At 36.2% G+C, this 21,012-nt stretch overlaps 3 protein-coding genes and 1 pseudogene across 3 annotated transcripts; 2 read left to right on the plus strand and 2 right to left on the minus strand.

The window, feature by feature from the left end:
- Window positions 1-1,941: 1,941 nt before the first annotated feature.
- Window positions 1,942-3,325, plus strand: LOC106292355 (annotated as a pseudogene).
- A 931-nt stretch (window positions 3,326-4,256) lies between these two features.
- Window positions 4,257-6,425, minus strand: LOC106295521 (fasciclin-like arabinogalactan protein 18). Its single transcript, XM_013731444.1, has 2 exons — window positions 4,946-6,425; window positions 4,257-4,484 (listed from the first exon to the last, which is right to left on the minus strand). The coding sequence occupies exons 1-2, from the start codon at window positions 6,264-6,266 to the stop codon at window positions 4,414-4,416; spliced, it is 1,392 nt and encodes a 463-aa protein (XP_013586898.1). The 5' UTR covers window positions 6,267-6,425; the 3' UTR covers window positions 4,257-4,413.
- Window positions 6,426-8,978: 2,553 nt separating this feature from the next.
- Window positions 8,979-10,279, minus strand: LOC106292547. The gene has a single exon (XM_013728158.1). It carries the CDS (start codon window positions 9,819-9,821, stop codon window positions 9,198-9,200), a length of 624 nt encoding a protein of 207 aa, XP_013583612.1. The 5' UTR covers window positions 9,822-10,279; the 3' UTR covers window positions 8,979-9,197.
- Window positions 10,280-17,431: 7,152 nt separating this feature from the next.
- Window positions 17,432-19,516, plus strand: LOC106294118 (aluminum-activated malate transporter 8-like). The gene is made up of 5 exons (XM_013729722.1): window positions 17,432-17,744; window positions 17,820-18,233; window positions 18,325-18,434; window positions 18,547-18,690; window positions 18,978-19,516. Exons 1-5 carry the CDS (start codon window positions 17,468-17,470, stop codon window positions 19,503-19,505), a joined length of 1,473 nt encoding a protein of 490 aa, XP_013585176.1. The 5' UTR covers window positions 17,432-17,467; the 3' UTR covers window positions 19,506-19,516.
- Window positions 19,517-21,012: the final 1,496 nt, after the last annotated feature.

Genomic DNA, 21,012 nt, shown 5'->3' on the forward strand with positions numbered 1-21,012 from the left:
TCATGCTCTGATTCCTAACAAACAAAGAAAGAAACAATGTGAAAAAATGAGAAACCTGTCCCAAGAGAACTGGAAGTGAGACTAAAGATAGATATAAAGCAAGTTACGTATTTCCAGCCAACATCATCTCTGTAACAGCAGCAGAAAATATCAGAAACGATGTGCATACCCGAAAGTATCATCCTTTCCTCTAAAGGACCCATATTTATGTTCACTCTGAAAAATCAAAACTTAGCATTGGAATCAGCTTCTACAATATATCCAACTCTATTGCATTAGAGAAATATAGTTAACATAATTTTTCTAAAGAGAAGTCACAAAACAGATATTAAAACCAATTTATAAGTAAAAAGAAGGTAAATACTTTACCTTTGTTACTGATAAAATTTTATTTCCCATTTAGCTTTGTCTCCTTTTAGAATATGTGAAACATAAGTATACACAAGTGTCATTTCCACTCTGAATTATCTTACTGTTTGGGCTCATATTACATCTGAGAATACGGTGGAGTTTGAGCTTTTGAAGAAACTGTGAAAATAGACAAAAAGAAGAGCAGAAGTTCTTTACTCTTTTGACCATTTTAAAAAGTTTTGGAAATGATATTTAAAGCTGGAAATATACAGAAGAAAACAGTTGATAATGAAACGTGGGTGAAATTTTGAGAAAATTTAGGAATTAGATGGTTGAAATTGCAGAAAAATAGGGGATGGAGAATATTTTTTCAATCGGTTGTTTTTGCTTATTTGTTTTTATTTTTTATTTTTTTGTAAAACTAATGCCATGTGTTAAACTGTTATTGCTCATGTGACTTGTGGTTTAGTATATAAGGATATTTGGGTGTTCGGGTATATTTTTGGTATTACGGATATTTTTTTTAAGTTTCAGATTTGGGTTTTCGGATATAGTTTCGGGTAAGATTTTTGATTTTCAGAAATATAATTTGGGTATTTGAATAAAATTTGGGTATTTTTAGATCTTCAGGTCAGACTTCGGGTAAAGATTCGGATATTTTCGGGTATTTTTTTGGGTCTTCGAATATTTTTTCGGGTTTTCAGATATTTTTTGGGTTTTCGGATCCAATTTGGATATTTCAGGTCCTAAATACCCTAATCGATCCGAACCCAAAATATACAAAAAAATTGTGGGTATTTTGCGAGTATATAAATTATAGAGCCGAACTGATCCGGATCCGACAGGAACCGATCCAAACCCAAACCAAAAATTTCTAAATACCTATTTGGTCCAAATGTCTAGGATTCGAAGGACCTAGACCAGACAGGAACCGATCCGAAGATCCGAATGCCCATGCCTACTATAGATTACTAAAAATGTTAAAAATTTCACATTTGAAATTTTATGATCAATGGTTTAACTTTTTCTTTTGTTATAACAAGATACAAATGATAATAAAATCGTATGAATACGAATTCTTATTTAATATATATGTTTTTCCAGGTTTGTGCAGCCTCTATGTTTTCTATTATTCATTCTTTTAGCCTATTTTATCATCTTTTTTCACTGTTTGCATTGATCTGATTTCAGGAAAATCCAGGAAAGGAGAGTTGAGTATCTTCCCCAGATCATTCATTGCTTTGTCCCATTGCCTCCACATGATGCCGAGAAAGTCTGAGTATGATATTGCAAAGGTAAAGGCTGAGAATGCTACTGCAAAGGGAAAGGCTGAGAATGTTACTGCAAAGGCAAAGGCTGTGAATGTTACTGCAAAGGTAAAGCAACTTCTCTGTGGCTACTATATTATCTTAGAGTCTCCTTATTTTGCACTAAACTGTTTCATTTTTCTTTATTACGTAGAAACCTGAAAAGTGGATTCCAGGACAACCGAGAGATCCTGAATCATATGTTCTGAAAGATCAGGTAACATTAGTTTTTCAAAAGCTTAGAGTTCGTTTGTAGCCTCTTACATTATAGGTTGAGACACCTATGATGAACATGATTGCTGGTGGAGCAGCTGCCCGGCCATTCGTGACTCATCACAACGATCTAGACATGAAGCTGTACATGCGCATCGCACCTGAACTCTTTCTGAAGCAACTTATCGTCGGTGGCTTGGAGCGTGTCTATGAGATTGGAAAGCAATTCAGAAACGAGGGTATTGATCTGACGCACAATCCGGAGTTCACCACTTGCGAGTTCTACATGGCTTTCGCAGACTAACAGGTGGTTAGAAGATCAAGTATCATGCGAATGGTTATGATAAAGAGCCAATCGAGATCGACTTCACTCCTCCATTCAGGTTTGAGTCGATCAATATTTTCATTGATTAAACAACAACGGTAAAGCTTATTTGTGTTGATGATTTATTTTGTAGGAGGATTGAGATGATAGGAGAGTTGGAGAAGGTGGCTAACCTTAACATACCAAAGGATTTGGCTAGTGAAGAAGCCAACAAGTACTTGATTGATGCATGTGCCAGGTTCGACGTGAAATGCCCTGCTCCTCAGACAACAGCTCGTCTGCTAGATAAAGTAAGTTAAATCTTATGTCTCTCTGTTTCATGTCTTGGATTGAACGTTAAGCATAGGAATATTGAAATCTGAGATGTTGTCTTTTTTTGCAGCTTGTTGGAGAATTTCTGGAAGTGACATGTGTGAACCCGAGTTTCATCATCAACCATCCCGAGATCATGTCTCCCTTGGCAAAATAGCATAGATCAAATAACGGTTTGACTGAGAGATATGAGCTGTTTATCAACAAGCATGAAGTAAGTACAAAGCTTATTATCACACATCTTTTCTATAGAGTTGTTTCGCTGAGCATATTTGTAAATGTGATGGCAGCTCTGCAACGCCTACACGGAGCTGAACGATCCTGTGGTTCAGCGGCAAAGGTTTGCTGATCAGCTAAAGGATAGGCAGTCTGGAGATGATGAAGCGATGGCATTGGATGAGACTTTCTGCAATGCATTAGAATATGGACTGGCTCCTACAGGTGGCTGGGGATTGGGTATAGACAGGCTAGGCTTGCCATGCTCTTGACAGACTCGCAGAACATCAAGGTCAGTATATTATCCCAATCTCTTGTTATTGACTAATTGTTTTGGGGACAACTCATGAACTGAAAAAAAAAATGATGCAGGAGGTTATTCTCTTCCCGGCAATGAGACCACAAGACGATCCAGCATCTGTTAAAGGTACGATCTAATTGTTAATTGAGTAACAAATCCGTGGTTAACTTTCTCACAATTCTATACTGTTACAGGTTCTTTGCAACCAGAGAACAAAGGAGAGTAGAGCACAGTTTTCATCTCTTTTGCCTCTAAAGTTTGGTAGTCAAATTGCTATTGTGCAACTTTAATTGCGATGTACGAACTACCCTATTTTTACAAACTACCTGTTATTATCAATAACCTTTCAAGGCTTTTTTGGATCTCGTTTGTTGTTTTCTAATCGTAATTTCGTTCGCATATTAAATAGCCAAAGATTTTGTTGCTATCAACCAATAATCATATAAAAAGTATTATACTATACTTGCTCCATAATTTTTTAAGCTAAACCTATGATTTTATTCCGTGTTATCTTCAAAGTAGTTGAAATGGCATGATGTTGATAACCCAGTTTAGACTTACAGCTATTTAGCCTATTTTACTAGGATTGAAAGGGAAACAAAAAGTCATCGATTGAATGGAAACAAAATAGGTATCTTCATGAATGGTGATCACATAAAAAAAAGTCAAGACAGCTTTAAGCTGTGGGTTGTAATTGGGTCTCGAATCAAAATAATAATCTAACATGACAGCCATAAGCCAACTCATCTCCTCTCTGGCTCTCTCCAACACATGCTTCATTGTGGCTCCTACCTAATACCTTTCATATTCATTTTTTTATGCTAAAACAATAAAACCAAAAAAGCCAAGCAAATTTTATGCCTAGTACCGAGTACTACATATTTGCTTTGGCACCACTAGTTCCTATTTAGTGGTGATGATAATGATACCATTTAAGTGGATTACCTACCAAACAACCCACACACAAAACAACACCAAGTAAAAGAAACGGGAGAAAAATAAGAGATCCTTACTACTGAAGAAAAGGTGGTAGTGGGTTCTCAAGTCTTTTTCTTTTGTTTCCCACTTTATGATTTATTTTTTCCATACACCACAAATCAATTAAAAAATTGAGAGTTCATATAATCTAATTACAATTTTTATAACCCAAAAACCAACCTGCCCAAAAATATTTTTTTTTATATATTTATAGAAAAACCCAACAAACCCTCTTTTCATATTCCTTTAATGATTTGAACATTGCTGATGATGATGTTCCTCGTTTTCTTTCCTTCTCTTCCAAGCCTTCATTCTTATCTAAGAACATGCGAATCATAACCTTTTCTGCGTGTTCACAGATATTCTTCAGAGATTTGTCTTTTAATAATCTCTTCTTGTTTGTGGATTCATCAGCATGTGCTTAAATACGAGTCTTTGCCAATAGCTCCAAGCATTCGACATGCTACTTCCAGCAACTTCCCTGTTGATTAATTAACAAAACAACTTTTAATTATTAGTTCATGATCACAATCAATTAATTCCAATCACAATCTCCTGTTACCAAATTAAAATATTTGGAAACGTGAAAAGATGCTCTAGGTAATGTTGATGAAGCTTCTAATGATTATTACTTGTGTTTGATATCTTTCAATACTATCCTCATCACTCTCTACTATTAGCACATGATTAATACAAAATTCGAAGTTCACAGATTACTTTGATCAGAAGAAATATAATTTGTATCCTCAAACCGATCCTAATCATGTTCCCTACCATTTCAAGCCAATTATAGTCACTATGCTAATGTTTCAAGAAACTAGATCAATTCATCAAATACCTAATGATTTCATCATTATGATTTATGACTATGTGAAATAGATTTCATAGAAACCATAGACACACAACACATAATCAATCAAATAAAAGATCAATTAAACGTACCTCTTCTCGGTTGAACAACTTTCTTAACCGGACTAGTCTGTTTCTTAACCGTCCCTTCCTCCTCAGGGAACAAAACACCATCAATCCCTTGAACCGAAATCCGACCGTCCGTGTAAATATCCGGATCAAACAAGTACGCAGACCGGTCACCAGAACCGAACTTAACCGAACCATCAGCTTCCTTCGCGGCAACCTTATGAGGAAAACGCAGCGTTTCATAGTTCACCTTCCCAAACCTCCTAACCGAATTATACATACTCTCCTCCGTCTGATACTCCGGTATAATGTGGTAGTACACGATCTGCTCTGGAGCTCCGGGCTCGCTCAGCTGATCCGTCGTCAGCTTCGCCATGGCTTCGTCGTTGGGAGCCAACACCGTGAGAACGTACCCTTCCGATACCAATCGTCCCATCTCCGTCGCGAGCGACGTCAGATTCACGAGGATATCCGCCATCTCGTTGTATCCGCCGTAATGCAACAGCGTGTGGATGAAATCTTTGACCTGAGCCTCGCCGTTGAAGTGGTGACGTGGACCTCCGGGTCCCGGAGCCGGTGCTGGAGCTAGCGACGGACCTGGAGCCATGGCGGATTGGATCGGGAGCACCGGCGGAGATCCGGCTGGTACCGCGGCGGTGGCGGCGGATTTCTTGAGACGGTTTGTTCTCGGATCGACCTCCGGAGCTCCTTCCGGTAACACGGCGGAGATCGACCGGAGATTTCTCCGCCGGTTGAAATCTTCTTGGACGGAGCGGGGGATTAAAAGCCGCTCGATTCCGTGGATCAACCCGTCGGGTCGGGTCAAATCATCGGGTCGGGTGATCACGGCGGAGTTCACTAGCCTCTTCCCGTTTCCTTTGGCTTTGCTCAAATGCAGCACTTGGTCGCTCCCCAGCGTGAGGTGCTTGACCCGACCCGAATTCTCCTCGGGCCATTGGTTGGATCCGACTCGGGTGGGGATAATGTGGGACAAGAGTAGCGTTTGGAGGGATCTGAGGTTACCTGGTTGGAGCAAGAACCGTTTGAAATCCGGGTCGAGGTCACGCTCCAGAGCCTCGTTGCGAGGGGCGAAAATGGTAATATTGTGACGGCCGACGGCGTCTTCGAGTTTCTGGAGGAGGAGAGCTTTCTCGACGAGCTCCGCGAGCTCGGTGTAACGAGAGTCGAGGAGAGCGACGAGGACTGAGTTTGAGTTTATCTGACCGGACCCGGTTTTGTTGTGGTGAACCGGTTCGAGGTTCCGTGGCAGAGACGATGCAGTGACGAGGAGGAAGAAGGAGAAGAAGAAAGTTACTGCGGAGCAACCATAGATGCAGCGACCCATGGTGCTCTGGAAGATTGTGAAAATGCTCTTCGGTGGAGAATATACTTCGTGTTCAGTGATTAATTGAAGCGTCGGTGATCGGAAAGTGGGAGTGAGAGACAAGGCAAGAAGAAGAAAGAAAGCTGTGAGAGAGATGTGTGAGTTTGGCTGGTCTCTTCTTGTCTATGTTGTGTATCAAAACAGGTTTGGGTTTTCGGACAGGCTGGTGGTGGGGACCACACGGTGTCTGAAAATTTTAATTATTTTAGCTGACTTTGGCTTTTTATGCCTTCGGCTCGACTCAGCTCGACTTCCATTACGTTTCAGTTATTTTCTGGCTAAATATTTTGTAGAATCACTTAATAAACACCACTTTGTTTTGTCTTTATTAACATAAACAAAAATAGTACTACTATTTCAGAACAAACAAGTTATATTAAAATTTAAAACCTTTCGGATAAATTCTACTTTGCCAATTGAGTAACTATTTATTTTGGTCAGTAATCTAGGTATCAACTGACCATGTGCAACAAAGGAATGGTGATTGTACCAAAACATTAAAGAATTCGATATGCATTTATATATAGTTGCAACTGTATACGCAATGGTAAGATTAAATAACAATGTTAAAAAGAAAAAAAATCTCTCAAACTAGTGGCGGATCTACTTGAACGAAGGAAATGTCACTTGCCCTCTATAAAATTAGCAAATTCTTGTAACTTAGTAACTTACCTAAATTTTGGTTATTTTCTCTATTAAAATTCATGTTTTATGTGTATAATTTTTTTTTTTTTAAGGTAGAAAGAGAAAGTGATGGTATTGAACTTCTCCTTCAAGTTTACTATAATAAAGACTAAGACAATCCGTGAACTCATCGAGATGATAATAAAAGGATAGTTAATTAGTCAGTCATCTTCTATAGTTATTAGCTAATGATGTAGTGATTACTTAAATAGATAGTGAGATTAAGAAATTCAACCAAACAGAAAAGACATGTGAAGCTGAGCCGAAGAAGTAGGGAACACCACGTGGCTTAAATTGAAGCTGTCGGTGTATGACCTAATACAACCATCATTTTCTTATACTTATCACACCTTTTTGGTAGCTACGTTAAGTTCGTGAATCGTGTAATGTCCCACCTCAATTCTACTTACCTGTTTCTACCACGTACTTCAGCTTCGAAGGTGCACTCACGCGTTTCGACTAATGGGTTTTAAGGCTCTAAACGATACTCATTACCTAATGAAAAGAATAACCTATTAAGGCCCAATTTTGTTAAAACACACAACTTACTAAAGTTTTGCTTATACTAGGCCCGAGTTGTCTTATTGCATTGGAGTTCGGTCATATCAATGGGCCTTAGCTCATTACTTTATATTTTCTTTTGTAAACCTACGTGACCATTTTGCTGACGACCTTTTGCTTTTCAATTGTTATATTAAGAATTAAATATCCGAATCTTTGAATAATAAAGAAACTGTAAGGTCCAAATTTATAAGTTGCCGAAAGAGCCGAAAGGTAAACATAAAAAAGTTGATAACAGAATGGTGGCCTATGGATTTTATTTTTCAAGTCTAAATAGCCTCACAAATTTTATGCTAAGAATAAACAACCCAAACATTTTAATAATTAAAAATCATAGAAGCCTGATTTCATGTAGAAGGCTAGCTAGATTTTATCTTATATAATTTCCATTATTATTTTGTTAGATGACCTCCATGTTAATAACAATATCCTTTAATTTTGTTTCACATCCATTAATCCATAAAACAAATCTCAGACATGTTTGATTTCGTGTCCAAAATTAATGGTTGAAGACGGTTTGGGACCTTTGGGTGTTCAGTTTACCAAATGAAATATAAACAGTTGCATGATGTATTTGATGTTTACCAGATAGTGGGGAGAAATAAAGAAGGGTCGCATCAAAGCTGAATTAGTGAAGATTTATAATAAAAGACACCTGAAAACAAACAAAGCAGGAAAAAAACGAGACAAGGAAAGGGAAAGAAGAGTAATTAGAGATGCAGAAGAAGATAGTCGTCGTGGTAGCAACACCTGAATTAATGCTAAACACTTATGCCAAGTGAGTTTTGTCGTCCCCCACATTAGCTTCACTGCCTCACCAGTCACCAGAACACCTACAAATTCATTAAAAACACTTTAGGAAAAGGACAGTTTCCACGAGAAGAGACTTCCGCTCTGTTTAGCCCCAATCTATTTTTTACCCTTTCACTCTTGTTTACTCAGGTGTGTATAAAATTGTACTATTAAATTTTTCAAAATTACAGAAAAATATTTTGTTTAAATCTTTTTAATATAAAATAAAATAAAAAATATATATTTTAGTATTTTGATTAATTCAGTTTAAAATTTTAACTAAATATTTTATTTTTATATTTATATAGTTAAAAAAAAAAATTTACCATTCTGCAATCGTTCGCAACCGTAAATGCGAACTGTAACTAGTTTTTAAATTCAAAAGATTTAGATTGTTTTGAAACGATTTATAGCGTTTTATGTGATTGTTGCAAAACTCCAACAATTCCTATCAATCCGCAAAACGTGCTCGGGTGATAGCGGAGAAACTAAACCAATATAACCAATCCAAATCCACGTCAGATTTGGACTAAATGCGGTTAAGATCCTTCCATCATATTCATCTGCCAAATTATTATAGGGAGTGGCGTAATTTTCTTGTATACATTTCATGTCTATGTCACTTAAATCGCATGATTCAAATTTTAATCAACAAAATCGAAAATCGCATGAATCAAATTTGAAATTTCATCTTTGATGATCACAAAATCCCATTAAACATTTGAAAATAAAATCTCACACCAAAGATCGATCGATCGAACCATTTAAAGACAGACTTGCACATTGCTTTGCACACACAATCAAGAAACAAGAACTATTAACAAAGCTTTTATAACCTCCTCCTCCGGGCCTCGGCTATAACGAAAAAGACTTTGAACCTCTCGGAGACGACACAGATTCTCTCTGCGACGGACTTCTCCAGAATCCTGCACCGTAAAACCTGTTCCACATCTCTTTCTCCAACGCCAACACCGCCTCATCGTCCTCATCGGTCTCATAGTCCGTCGTGAGCCCCGCCGCAGCTGATTTTCCGAAGTATTTAAGATCCAAGAAATCATCATCATCCTCGTCAGAGACGTCGTTGCTATCCACCGGATGGATCGCGAACTCCGAGTTCTGGAACACTCTCCCGTTGGCCGGAAGCGGCGGAAGGATCCTGTTTTTGACGAGATGTTTACGGCGGCGAATACGTAACGCGCGACGGCAGATTCCGCGGGGGACTTTGTAGACCGCGAGGACGAGGAGGTTGACGAGTCCGCAGGGACAGCAGCAGCACACGGCGGCGCAACTCGCCGTCGTACCGCCGCAGAACTCGGCGGGAGTGGATCCACCGCAAGTGGCCGTCGGAGAAGGAGAGGAGAGGCTTCTCTGGAGGAGAGGGTGTCTCCGGTGGCTACGCGACGGAGATGACGATGGAGTGTCAGACGGTTTCGTCTGCCTCGAGATTTGGCTCGGATCGTAACGTACCCTCGTATTCATTGTTCAGTTTGGTCGGGAGAAAAAGAGATTTTACAAAACTCAAATTTCCTCGAGATCAAATGGTTAAGACCGGTTCAAAACGCAGCACCAACGGAATCTCTCCCGGTGATGGGCGGATTAAAACAGTCGCGGGGCTGATAGGAGAAGAAAGGGCCCAAAGAAAATAATGGAGAATGTCGAGTGACTTTGTAGAAGAAAAAAAAAATTATTACAGAACACCAAACTGATAAAATTAGGCACGTTCCAATCGTTTTTTGAGTTCTGAAGGAGAAAATTAGAAAAGCTTTGTCGGGAAAACTCAGAGGTTTAATTTTGTTTGAGAGGTCGACCGAAATGGAGGGAGAGATAGGATTGGTTTGGTTCAGACTGAAGGAGAAGAGGAAGATTAATGGAAGATGTGGTGTGTTTATATATAGAGAAGAAAGAAAGTTTCACCAGATTTATTTACTAATATTTGTTATCTTCTTCAGGTTGGTACTTTCTCTGATCACAATAGTTATACGGTTGTTTTTTCCCCTACTGGATTTATACTTATCATCTTTGTCATCTTGTTTACTTATTATTAGTTGTCAAAAAAGAAAGTAGCTGTAAAATAAACTTTTGACCAAAAAAAATCTGCAACTGGAAACGTAAATATTTTCTTTACAGAATCTAAACAGTTGTTATTCATATATATACAAAATCTTATTTCAGAAAACAAAAAAAAGAAGAAGCATATCTTTGCTCTATTAAAATCAAAACAAAATGATGACATTTGTTGTTGAAGAATTAGTGATAATAATGATTACCTCTTATCCTAATATTACTCATAAAATATACGCGTATGTGTATTAGAATCGGACAGTATCTGGATTAATCTATCTAGACGTAGTCTTCCCGTGGTTGTTAGATGTTGATTGGTTTGTTTCTTTTTGTATATTCTTATCTTCGTCAACGAACTGATGCGTTGTAAGAATATATTAATCAAAAACAAACAAAAATCAAGTGTGGCGTACCACTAATCCACTATGAATTGTAAGTATATACCAATAGTTATATATGTTATCTTAGAAAAACTACTCCTTTTCTTATTCTTTGGGGACTGGTTCATGCCATTAAGACACAAAGTTTCAAAAGGTCAATGCAAGTACGTACCATCTTGAAAATATTCGCATCTGAGCAAGAAAAATACTAGTAAATGATGGATTGTTTTGAGAATAAATCCATTTTCCTTCTTTACCTCTTCATTACTTTCACTGGACGACCAAGATACGAGTTCTTTTCATTCTGTATTTTGATGAATACAAGTTGCATCATGCATCTATGTATATAGCATAAAAGAAAACAACATGGAAAAAGACATATCTTTGGCGGGAGGCTTTTTCAAGTTCAACAAATAACAATTACAGCTACACACTGCCACGATCTATTTACGTAAAACCTCTTAAAAATAGAAACATCAATTATCGTTAGAAAGATTCCTTTGAACTTTTATATTACCTCCCAAAATATGTAAAAAGTATATCGTAATATAATAACTCCAACACACTAGAGACGAGAAGAATCAATCCATAAGTGAAAGGTAAATACATTAAAACAGACTATAAATGAAGAAAGAATGAACAGTTTAAATGTCTTGCTTTAAATTTGAAGAGGGACACTCATCACTAGCAATGGACCGGATTGGATTAGAAGATTCCTCACGACCCAAGCGTTGCTACAATGTATAGAACAAATTAAAGACAATTCTCACATGTCTTAATTAGAGGGACTTGAACGATCGTATATGTAGTATGTACATGTTCTTTGAGTATATTGAATCAAATATTTGAGTATTTTGGGTAGTGTCAAGAATAAAAGTATTAAAAGCAAAGCCAAACATCACTAGATATTTCATGCCGGGCATTTAAAAACATTTGGGCTGAATAGTTTGGACATGATAACATGAACATTGGAATATTGAAACAAAACATTGCATCTTTTCAGACCTTTAAGCTCCAATTTAAAAAATAAAACAGTGACATCCAATACACAATCTGAAACAATTAAACCGTGCTCGTTTTGAAGCTTGAAAATGATGTAAGCCACCTTCACTCCATTCTAATTGAACTAGTTAGCAAACCAGTTGATCAATATGCAAGACATACGTTTCATTAGCTAGACAATGTATATTTAATATTTTGTAAAACACAAAAACAAAAGATGGTCAAAAAGATAACGAGCGTACACGTTGATTCAATCAGGACTAGATTTTAAAAGCTGCCTCCAAATTATAGTTAGCACCTAACGCTGATTATTTTTAATGTGAAAGATATCCTCTCACGTCAAACTATATTCCTCTATTTCGAGGTACCTATTAACAACTTGCATGGGTCCGGTTGGTTGTCGAGAGTAGGAGCAAGCGACCAAAATCGATACGAATTAAATAATATAAACCGTGTTTCAAATTAGGTCTTCTTGCTCCGATACACACTAGTATGTGGACCCTCGCTATGCATCCATAAATCATAATGTGGACAGAGAAAGATTCAATCAAAGTCGTTTTCTCTACTTCACCTACGCAAACTCAATGACATATCTGTATTCCTGTAGATATGAGTCAGCTTGATTTCAACGATATCTACAAAACCTCTAGTCATCAAGTAGATAATAATTCTGAAAAGAAGGGACTAAGGATGGAGTGGAGGAGGACAAGCAAGAGAGCTAGAAGAAAGACGCGAAAAGGACACACATGAAGCATTCTCACATTCATCATATTTGTGAAAGTTCCAGAAGACTACGAACTCTCACATCTGAAGCTTGTTTTGTACTTTGCATTTATGAATTGATGACTAAAGATTTTATACTCCCTTCGTTCCCGAAAGTGAGATGTTTTAGATTTTTTACTTATTCGATAAAAATAGATATTCTATATGTTTAAGGTACTTTTTATATTTTTAATAAACATTAAATAAAAATATTTGAATTGATTAAATTTCATTGGTGAAAAGTTATTGGAAAGTGTATAATAAAGTAAAAAAAAATTAAATTATAAATATTTATTGAATTCTTAATAAGCGTGAACACTTTAAAAAATCTTACTTTCGGGAACAGACGAGGGAGTATCTATCTAGAAGGTTATTTTCATTTGATAGTGCAATAACTGAGAAGATGACAGAAGATTCGGACATAAGAGGGTAATTTTCTGCTTGATTGATGGCCCTTTCATTTTCGTGATAGAAAATGAACCCAATGACACGTGTAAGCCAGTCATGAAAACGTCATAAATGCAAATATTTCACGCCTCTCGAAGTCTCGGACTAACATGTCACTAAAGTAGGAAATAAAAAAAACATAGCACTAAAATTTAGAATAAACATACAAAATCATCATTGGTATTAGATAAAACCCACAAACGATGACAATCACACACGTGTACATTTTCCAAATAATGACGACCAAAAATCATGTTAACCAAGTCTATATGGACATCAATGATTAGTCGTTTGGTTCCAAACTTGAGATATTAATATTAAAATTTATAGCTGATACTTGATAGCCTGATATATTATTTAGTTTGCGATGTGTATAGCTAAAAATAGATAATTATTTTGAAACTAAATTTCCATTAATCGTTGTGTTTTTATAACTAAGTCGGTTCGGTTAAACTAACTCAAATTATTTAAGGGTCTAGTGGAGTTTAGATACGGGTTACCTAGTGAATATTAAGCGGTCGAACCAGAATCAGAATCATTTTATGGGCCTCAAAGAGATTAACGGGCCTCAAAGAGACCTGAACCAAAGGTCGACCCAATCAAGTTGTAGACATTAGTCAACTATTTATCGAGTAGGCCGTTTCATTTCTTTATTTGTTTGTACTTCGTATCTTCACCTATGCACAGAATAAATGAGTGTGCGACTGTGCGTGCTGAGTTTATATTTAAATAAAATTTGAGTGTTCTTTTTTTCTTTTCAAGTTTATGGGTACAAAATGGGTCGGCTCTTAGAGGAGTTAAATGATGTTGATGTAAGGTTATCAACATAAAACAGTCATACATATATATAAACGCCAAGTCGCCAACTACACATGTTGCAAAAGCATGTGTACGAAGAACAAACGAAAACCCATTTTCAAAAAAAAATGTGTATGAAGAACAATATTATAAGAAAAAAATGAAATTTAAGAGAAAAAAGCAAGAACCGGCAAAAAATGTATAGAAGTTAAGCTAAATTGTCATATAGCGAAGAACCGTTCCTTTTTGGCCGGTCTCTTCCGACCAATCCGACGTGAATTTTTAAGTTCTTTTTCTGACCAACCTTACGTTTCATGAGAAGACCCACGTTCCAGTCACATTGATCTTCTTCGTTTTGGAATTTGTCATGCATGCACTACGTTTTGTTGGAACTTATCACCAAAGCATTGTTTATGATTCATCATGTATATGTCTAAGCAACGGCAAACCCATAATTTTTTTTATGTGGGGTCATAAATATAAAAAATAGAAAAATAAAGGTTATTAAGGGGTTGAACCCGGGTTTGTGGGTTCATTTACTACTTTTTCAACCAAAACTGCCAGTGTCAACTAGTGTACATAGCTTAAAATTTTAGGTTTTATTGTTTTTGTGGTGTCAAGTGACCCCACATCACTACACGTGGATCCACCCCTGTGTCTAAGAGATAAAATAACTAAGTTTAGTGTAAACCTTGTAAATCCTATAAACGGAAAATTTGAAATGATCAATCGAGATACAACTTCCGCAAGAAATTTCCAGCCTCTAAGATGGAATTGAATCAATTGCTCCTTCTCGGTCATTTCACCACTCTTTTTACATGTGACACTTCGCTCATAATGTATATATATTTTCAAAAAATAAAAAATGTATATATATTCACTTAGGTTGTAACTGGTAAAATATTTAAGAATTAATGAAATTAAAATAAATGGAACGATAAAAATGAAATAATAGGAATGTAATACATAAAAATTGGTATAAAGTTCATTACATTCATTCATAGCCAAATTTGTTATGAAATGATTCTCTTTATATATTATCTATTTAGTTGTGGAATTGATGGAATGAGTATTTCTTTCTATTCATGTCAAATGGTAAAAACAATTAATGGAATAAATCATTCCACATCATTTCATTCCAAAAACCATCAATCCAGTTGCAGCCTTAGAAACATCAAAATCTTTCATATACACTCTTTTTCAAAAACAAAAAAAAAAAGCTTTCATATACTAGTGTATCTTTAAAACTGTTGATATGGGATCATAATAGTTTGGAAAGGCTTTTGGTAATGTAAATACGTTGTTTGAAGGTTTGTATCGTGAAAGAAAATTTGTAATGAAATGTAAACCCATTTTGTCGATACGGCAAGAAACTAAGATGTCCAATATAGATAACCCAAGACTAATCTTGTAATGTTTAGCAGCTATTTTATAAGAAATTTGTTTCTCAGTCCGTCACTTACATGATGATAGTTTACAATGTAGAAACAATCAAATAATTAATTTATGTTTCATGTTCAGAGCAAACTTAATTATTCTACTTTTATATATATAGATTGTTTTGTTTTAACTTTTTAATATTTAAATTCAAAGTTTTCAGAGTTGGTACATGACAACGGGTGGTCAAGAGGTCTCAGCAGATAGATGTTCAGGCATGCATACATATGCAAAGAGAATATTTTGTAAATCACTAGATAGGCACGAACATAATTTTCTTTCGAGATGTGATATGAAATTTCACAAATTATGTTTTACTGTCGGTTCAGCTACGAAAATATTACTCAATAGGTTCTGGTTTTCCATCGACATATATATGGAAACCTTAGAGCACCATTAACTCTTGCACCCATTTGGATTGTTTAATTTTTTTTTTTTTGATTTTTTGTGTGATTTAAAAAAGAAAATTAAAAACGAATCAATCGCGGACTACCATGTATCAGTGGGGTCCGCGAAACAATGGAAGACTCGACGTTTAATCCGACGTTTTTGACACTTCTTCTTTCTCTCTTGTGGTGGAATCCACCACTTAGCACTCCATTAAGCGTCTCCGTCAAAGATGCTCTTACAAATCAAAATCTATCACTAGCAGTTTTGCAAATTGCGACTTATATGTGACAAAATGTTCCAGTTAGTTATTTGCTATGGACTATCAAGTAATCCATATTATATCATGCAAAAACAAATATTCTAAATCTGAAAATAAGTGTACTATTAGATCTATTGCGACACAGGATTATTCTGTTATAGTGATAAGTTATCTTGTCACGTTTAAAGATAGCAAAAAAAAAAAGAATATGCTATATGAAGTACGGACTGTAACAGAGCTTAGAATGAAATATCGATCATACATTCATGTAATATTCTTGGAATAATGCTTAGATTTAGTGGCAGGCTGCAGCAACATGAACATATATGTTTTTACAAATTCTAAAGTTAGAACTAAAAAGAATGGACGAAACAACCATTGTTTAAAAAATTTCTCAAAAAAAAAAAAAACAACCATTGTTTAAAAATAGATCTTCAACGTAAATTCACCCAACACCTATTTATTTTACAAAATCAATGTTTTTTTTTTTTTGAAAAATACAAAATCAATGTTTTATAGAGATCGGCTCGTCAATTTAATAAATATACGAATCCTTACACTTCTTCTTCATGCCTACCATTCTCAAATACATATCATAGTAATTAGCATCATGCATAATGCCGATGATATGACCATGTTTTCTCTGTATATATATTTGAACAATATGTATCACTTTCCTTAAATGTGTATCACTTTCATTAAATAAATTAATTCAGAAATTACATTTTGGAATACTTTCTGATCTCAGGAAATTTTAGCAGGAATAGTTCAATAAGAAATTATTATTGTAACTTATAAGTTCTTCGTTATAGCATATCACTTATCAGCAAATGATGATCATTATCATTGATTTGATTCATTATCTTATATGTTTAATTTATCAATATCTAATCATCATAATACACATTTAGAGCACTTAGTTTGACCAAAACTGAGAGAATTCACATGAAAGCATCTTGAAAATGGACAATTTTTACAATAATATTTATTAAGTTACATAAAGTTGTCTGAATATTTTATTTTTATCATATAAAAACATTTAACTGCTGTAAAGTTAGGAGAAAACATTCTCAGCCTTTGGTTTGAGAGCTTCTCTGCTATGTCTACTTTTAGTGGGTTCGATCAACTTGACCCTATTTTTCTTGTTTGTTTTTTTCCTTTTTACATAAAATTTTATTTTCCTTTTCTGACTTTTACTATGTGTTAAAATAGTGGAGCTCGTAACTATAAAAAGTAGAACATTTTATAATAATAATTTGTCTTATATTGTACCTACGTAACATAAATTTGTACATCAATCTATATTCTAGCTAGTAGATGAATATCCATCCATCAGTTAATTAGATATAAGGAAAGTAGTGACCATCACTTTTATTATATCTTTAGTATTTATATCATTAGAAATCAAGACTTAGATAAAAATATTGGTTTAGATGCAAGCTTAGTCAGCAATGAAAATATGTCGTTTCACATGTTATGCCTTTTCTACCTATAAATATAGCCCAAAACTATCCCACATATAAGCACCACACACACCGCAAAAGTTATACGAATATTAGCCAATTTCACAAGCTTTAACACTTCCATTGATGGAAATGGATTTGAATGCTCAAGTGAAGAAGGCATGTTTCTTGCAAAGGCTTAAGGATTTCCCTAGCAAGCTCAAAGACGGTGTCACCAAGCGCATAAAGCATGTGCAAAAGTTTGGGAAAGATGACCCAAGAAGGATCATACATTCCATAAAAGTGGGACTTTCTCTCACATTAGTTTCAATGTTGTACTATGTAAGGCCACTCTATAATAGCTTTGGGGTTTCGGGTATGTGGGCAATACTAACCGTAGTCGTGGTCTCCGAGTTCACTGTTGGTAAGTCACTAATTCTATTAAACCACACGACTTTTGCTTAAAGCAAAGCTACATAAAACATTTTTCTTCTTATAGGTGGGACACTTTCAAAAGGTTTAAACAGAGCTTTCGCAACATTAATAGCCGGTGCCTTAGGGGTTGGTGCAGTACACCTTGCTCGATTGTGTGGACACAAAGGAGAGCCTATTGTTCTTGGGATATTAGTGTTCTCACTAGGTGCAGCTGCGACATTTTCGCGGTTTTTTCCAAGGATTAAACAGAGATATGACTATGGTGCCTTGATATTCATACTTACATTTAGCATGGTTGCTGTTTCGGGGTACCGTACAGATGAAATATTGGTTATTGCATATCAAAGACTATCGACTATTCTCATTGGTGGAACAATATGCATCCTTGTGTCGATCTTCGTTTTTCCTGTATGGGCAGGCGAAGATCTTCACAAGATGGTTGCTAACAACATTATCAAACTCGCTAACTCCATAGAAGGTGACTTACAATTGCTTTATTCTCGGTATAAAATGAAATATATAAATCTATACCTTATGCATGCATACGTGTTTTGATATCTGTAAAACAGGTTTCGACGGTGAATATTTTCCATCATCGGAGAAGACTTCAAAGGAGACAAACTCGAGCGTTCGAGAATACAAAAGCATTCTAACATCAAAAAGCACTGAAGATACTTTGGTATATTTTTTAACAACTCATACAATAAATAATGTTCCAACGTGTACATGTTCATCATTAACTATTACTATTATCAAGTTCTAATATAAACTTTTTTTGTTTTGTTTTGCAGGCGAATCTTGCAAGATGGGAACCAGGACATGGCCGATTCAGGTTACGCCATCCATGGACAAAGTACTTAAAGATCGCAGGACTCGTTCGCCAATGCGCCATTCATTTCGAAGTTCTCAATGGCTATGTTCTCTCTGACGCTAAGGTTCGTCGTCAGAAATCATATAAATATAGTATGTTACATTTAAACAAATAAATTGATAGAAAGCCTTTTTTCAAAAAAAAAATAAAAATAATAAATTGATAATTTGTTTGTTATATTTAAATTTAGTATGTTATATTTAACAAATAAATTATAAGTTACGTTACCAAAAAAATTAGTACGACGAAATCACATAAGTTTAATATGTTATATTTAAACAAATAAATTATAAGCTATGTTACAACAAAAATTGATAATTTGCATGCTTTTTTTATGTGTGACGCAAGCAGGCACCGCAAGACTTCATAAGCAAGATTCAAGAGCCATGCTCGATTATGAGCAGAGAAGCTGGCGAAGCCCTAAAAGACATAGCCAAATCTATCAAAACAATGAGCAGATACCATGTTTGTGTGAATACACACATTAAAAACTCCAAAAATGCCATAGAAAACCTAAGGCTTGCACTCAAATTATCTTTCCCGGAGACAGAGAAAGATCTCTTGGAGATCATTCCAGGAGTCACAATGGCGTCAACATTGATCGACATCGTGAGTTATGTCGAGAAGATCTCTGAGGCTGTGGACGAATTTTCAGTTCTGGCACACTTTAAAGAGAATCTGGATCCAAAATTATCACCGGAGTTAGGACAACATCACCTACTTCACAAGGGAACTGTAAAGCCTGTTCTAGAGGGTGACAACGAGGAAGAATGCAATAACTCTCCTCATGTTGTTATCGCAGTCCATGATGAACAGCCACCAACAGTCAACGAAAATAATGTTAATTTGGGAGCAGAGAAGACGACAGTTGTCGTGTAAATAAGCTCTTCATCGTCAATAATTCAAAAACTCTTTGATGGGAACTTGTTTTAACATTATCGAGTAGTATATAAAAATATATTACTCATTCTACTTATTATCAATTCATTTAGAAATAACTATGATCTGCAAGAACCTTATGATTGAAAGATTAAATACATTAGTCAACTGATTTAAAAATTATACGAAATATTTTATTAAAGATTTCTAAAGCGAGGTGATATAATATGTTTCAACATAATTTTCATCATCATTTAATTTGGATTCTTGTTAACCTTTTAGTGTTTTGAAAAGAAAACGAAGAATTTATCTTATAAATAATGAATGTTCTATGAAGTCTTATGATAATTACGAGAGTGGATTTTATAAACCGTGAATGTGTAGCTCATTTATCCATTGGATTATGCATGGGGCCTTTTTGCGAATAATGTAAATATTATTAGAAATTTTTTTTTCGGGTGTAAATGTTAAGTTTTATACCAATTTTTTTTTGGTGACAGAAAATACATAGAAACAAGTACCAGAGTGAAAAATAAACCTAATGCAACACCAAAGAGGAAGAAAACGCAACACCACGTGTTAGTGGTCCAGTGGTTAAACTCAACCTGAGAAGTCATAGGTTCGAGTGGAGGTGATTATCTTGAGGGACTTTCGGACCCAATATAGAGAAGCCTGCTGACGTGTGGCCACTGGTTGGATTTACATGGGGTGATCACCAGCCCTCCTGGATGCCTCGGCGGGCTCTCCGGCTAAGTTCCGGTGGACGGTCATCGGCGTTAGTCGGATCCTCTCGAGGCTCCGGATACCAGGGTCATAAAAAAAAAGCGCAACACCAAATGACATACGGACTATGAAACTACTTTAAAAAGGTTAACTAGTTGAAGAAACAGCAGAAGTTTGACAGTGGCAGCATTGTCGCTATAGATAGAAACCTTTGATAAAACATGAGACCACGCTTTGGTAGAATTCGGCTTGCCCGCAGTGCTCTACTCCAAGTGATTGGATTCATACTCTCGCAGCTTTGCCAAACCGAGCACCGCAAGCTCAAGACTCAAACCACCACCGGTAGTAGGAGATAACGAGCCATGTGAGCATACCGCCTCTTGCCCCAGAGGACCTTAGAGCGCCTGCTGGCTAGTCCGAACATCACCGGAAGTCGCACTTATTCGGCTCGTCTTCAGAACAAATGCAAGCCAGCAGAAAAACGGGTGCGGCAAGAGCCACATCTCGACGTCGCTCCTCCTATCCTGCAAAAAAAAACCAAAATTTGACCCACCAATGAAAACTAAGAGGTCCAACATCGGTGCTGGGATAGCCACGCTTCACACGAGCCTCCCTCGGTCACTCCAATGACCTAAGGAAAATTCGAAAAACCCCCTCGTACTAACAACGAGAACCGGTGCTAGCTGTAGAAAGCCTCGCCAAAGTTACACTACGGGGAAGAATCCGGAGAGCAACATGGCGAGCCGGAGAGGAAGAGAACCACCAACGCACAACCGGAGGCGGA

The sequence above is a fragment of the Brassica oleracea genome, chromosome C5, assembly GCF_000695525.1.
Source record: "Brassica oleracea var. oleracea cultivar TO1000 chromosome C5, BOL, whole genome shotgun sequence".
Taxonomy (NCBI): Eukaryota; Viridiplantae; Streptophyta; class Magnoliopsida; order Brassicales; family Brassicaceae; genus Brassica; species Brassica oleracea.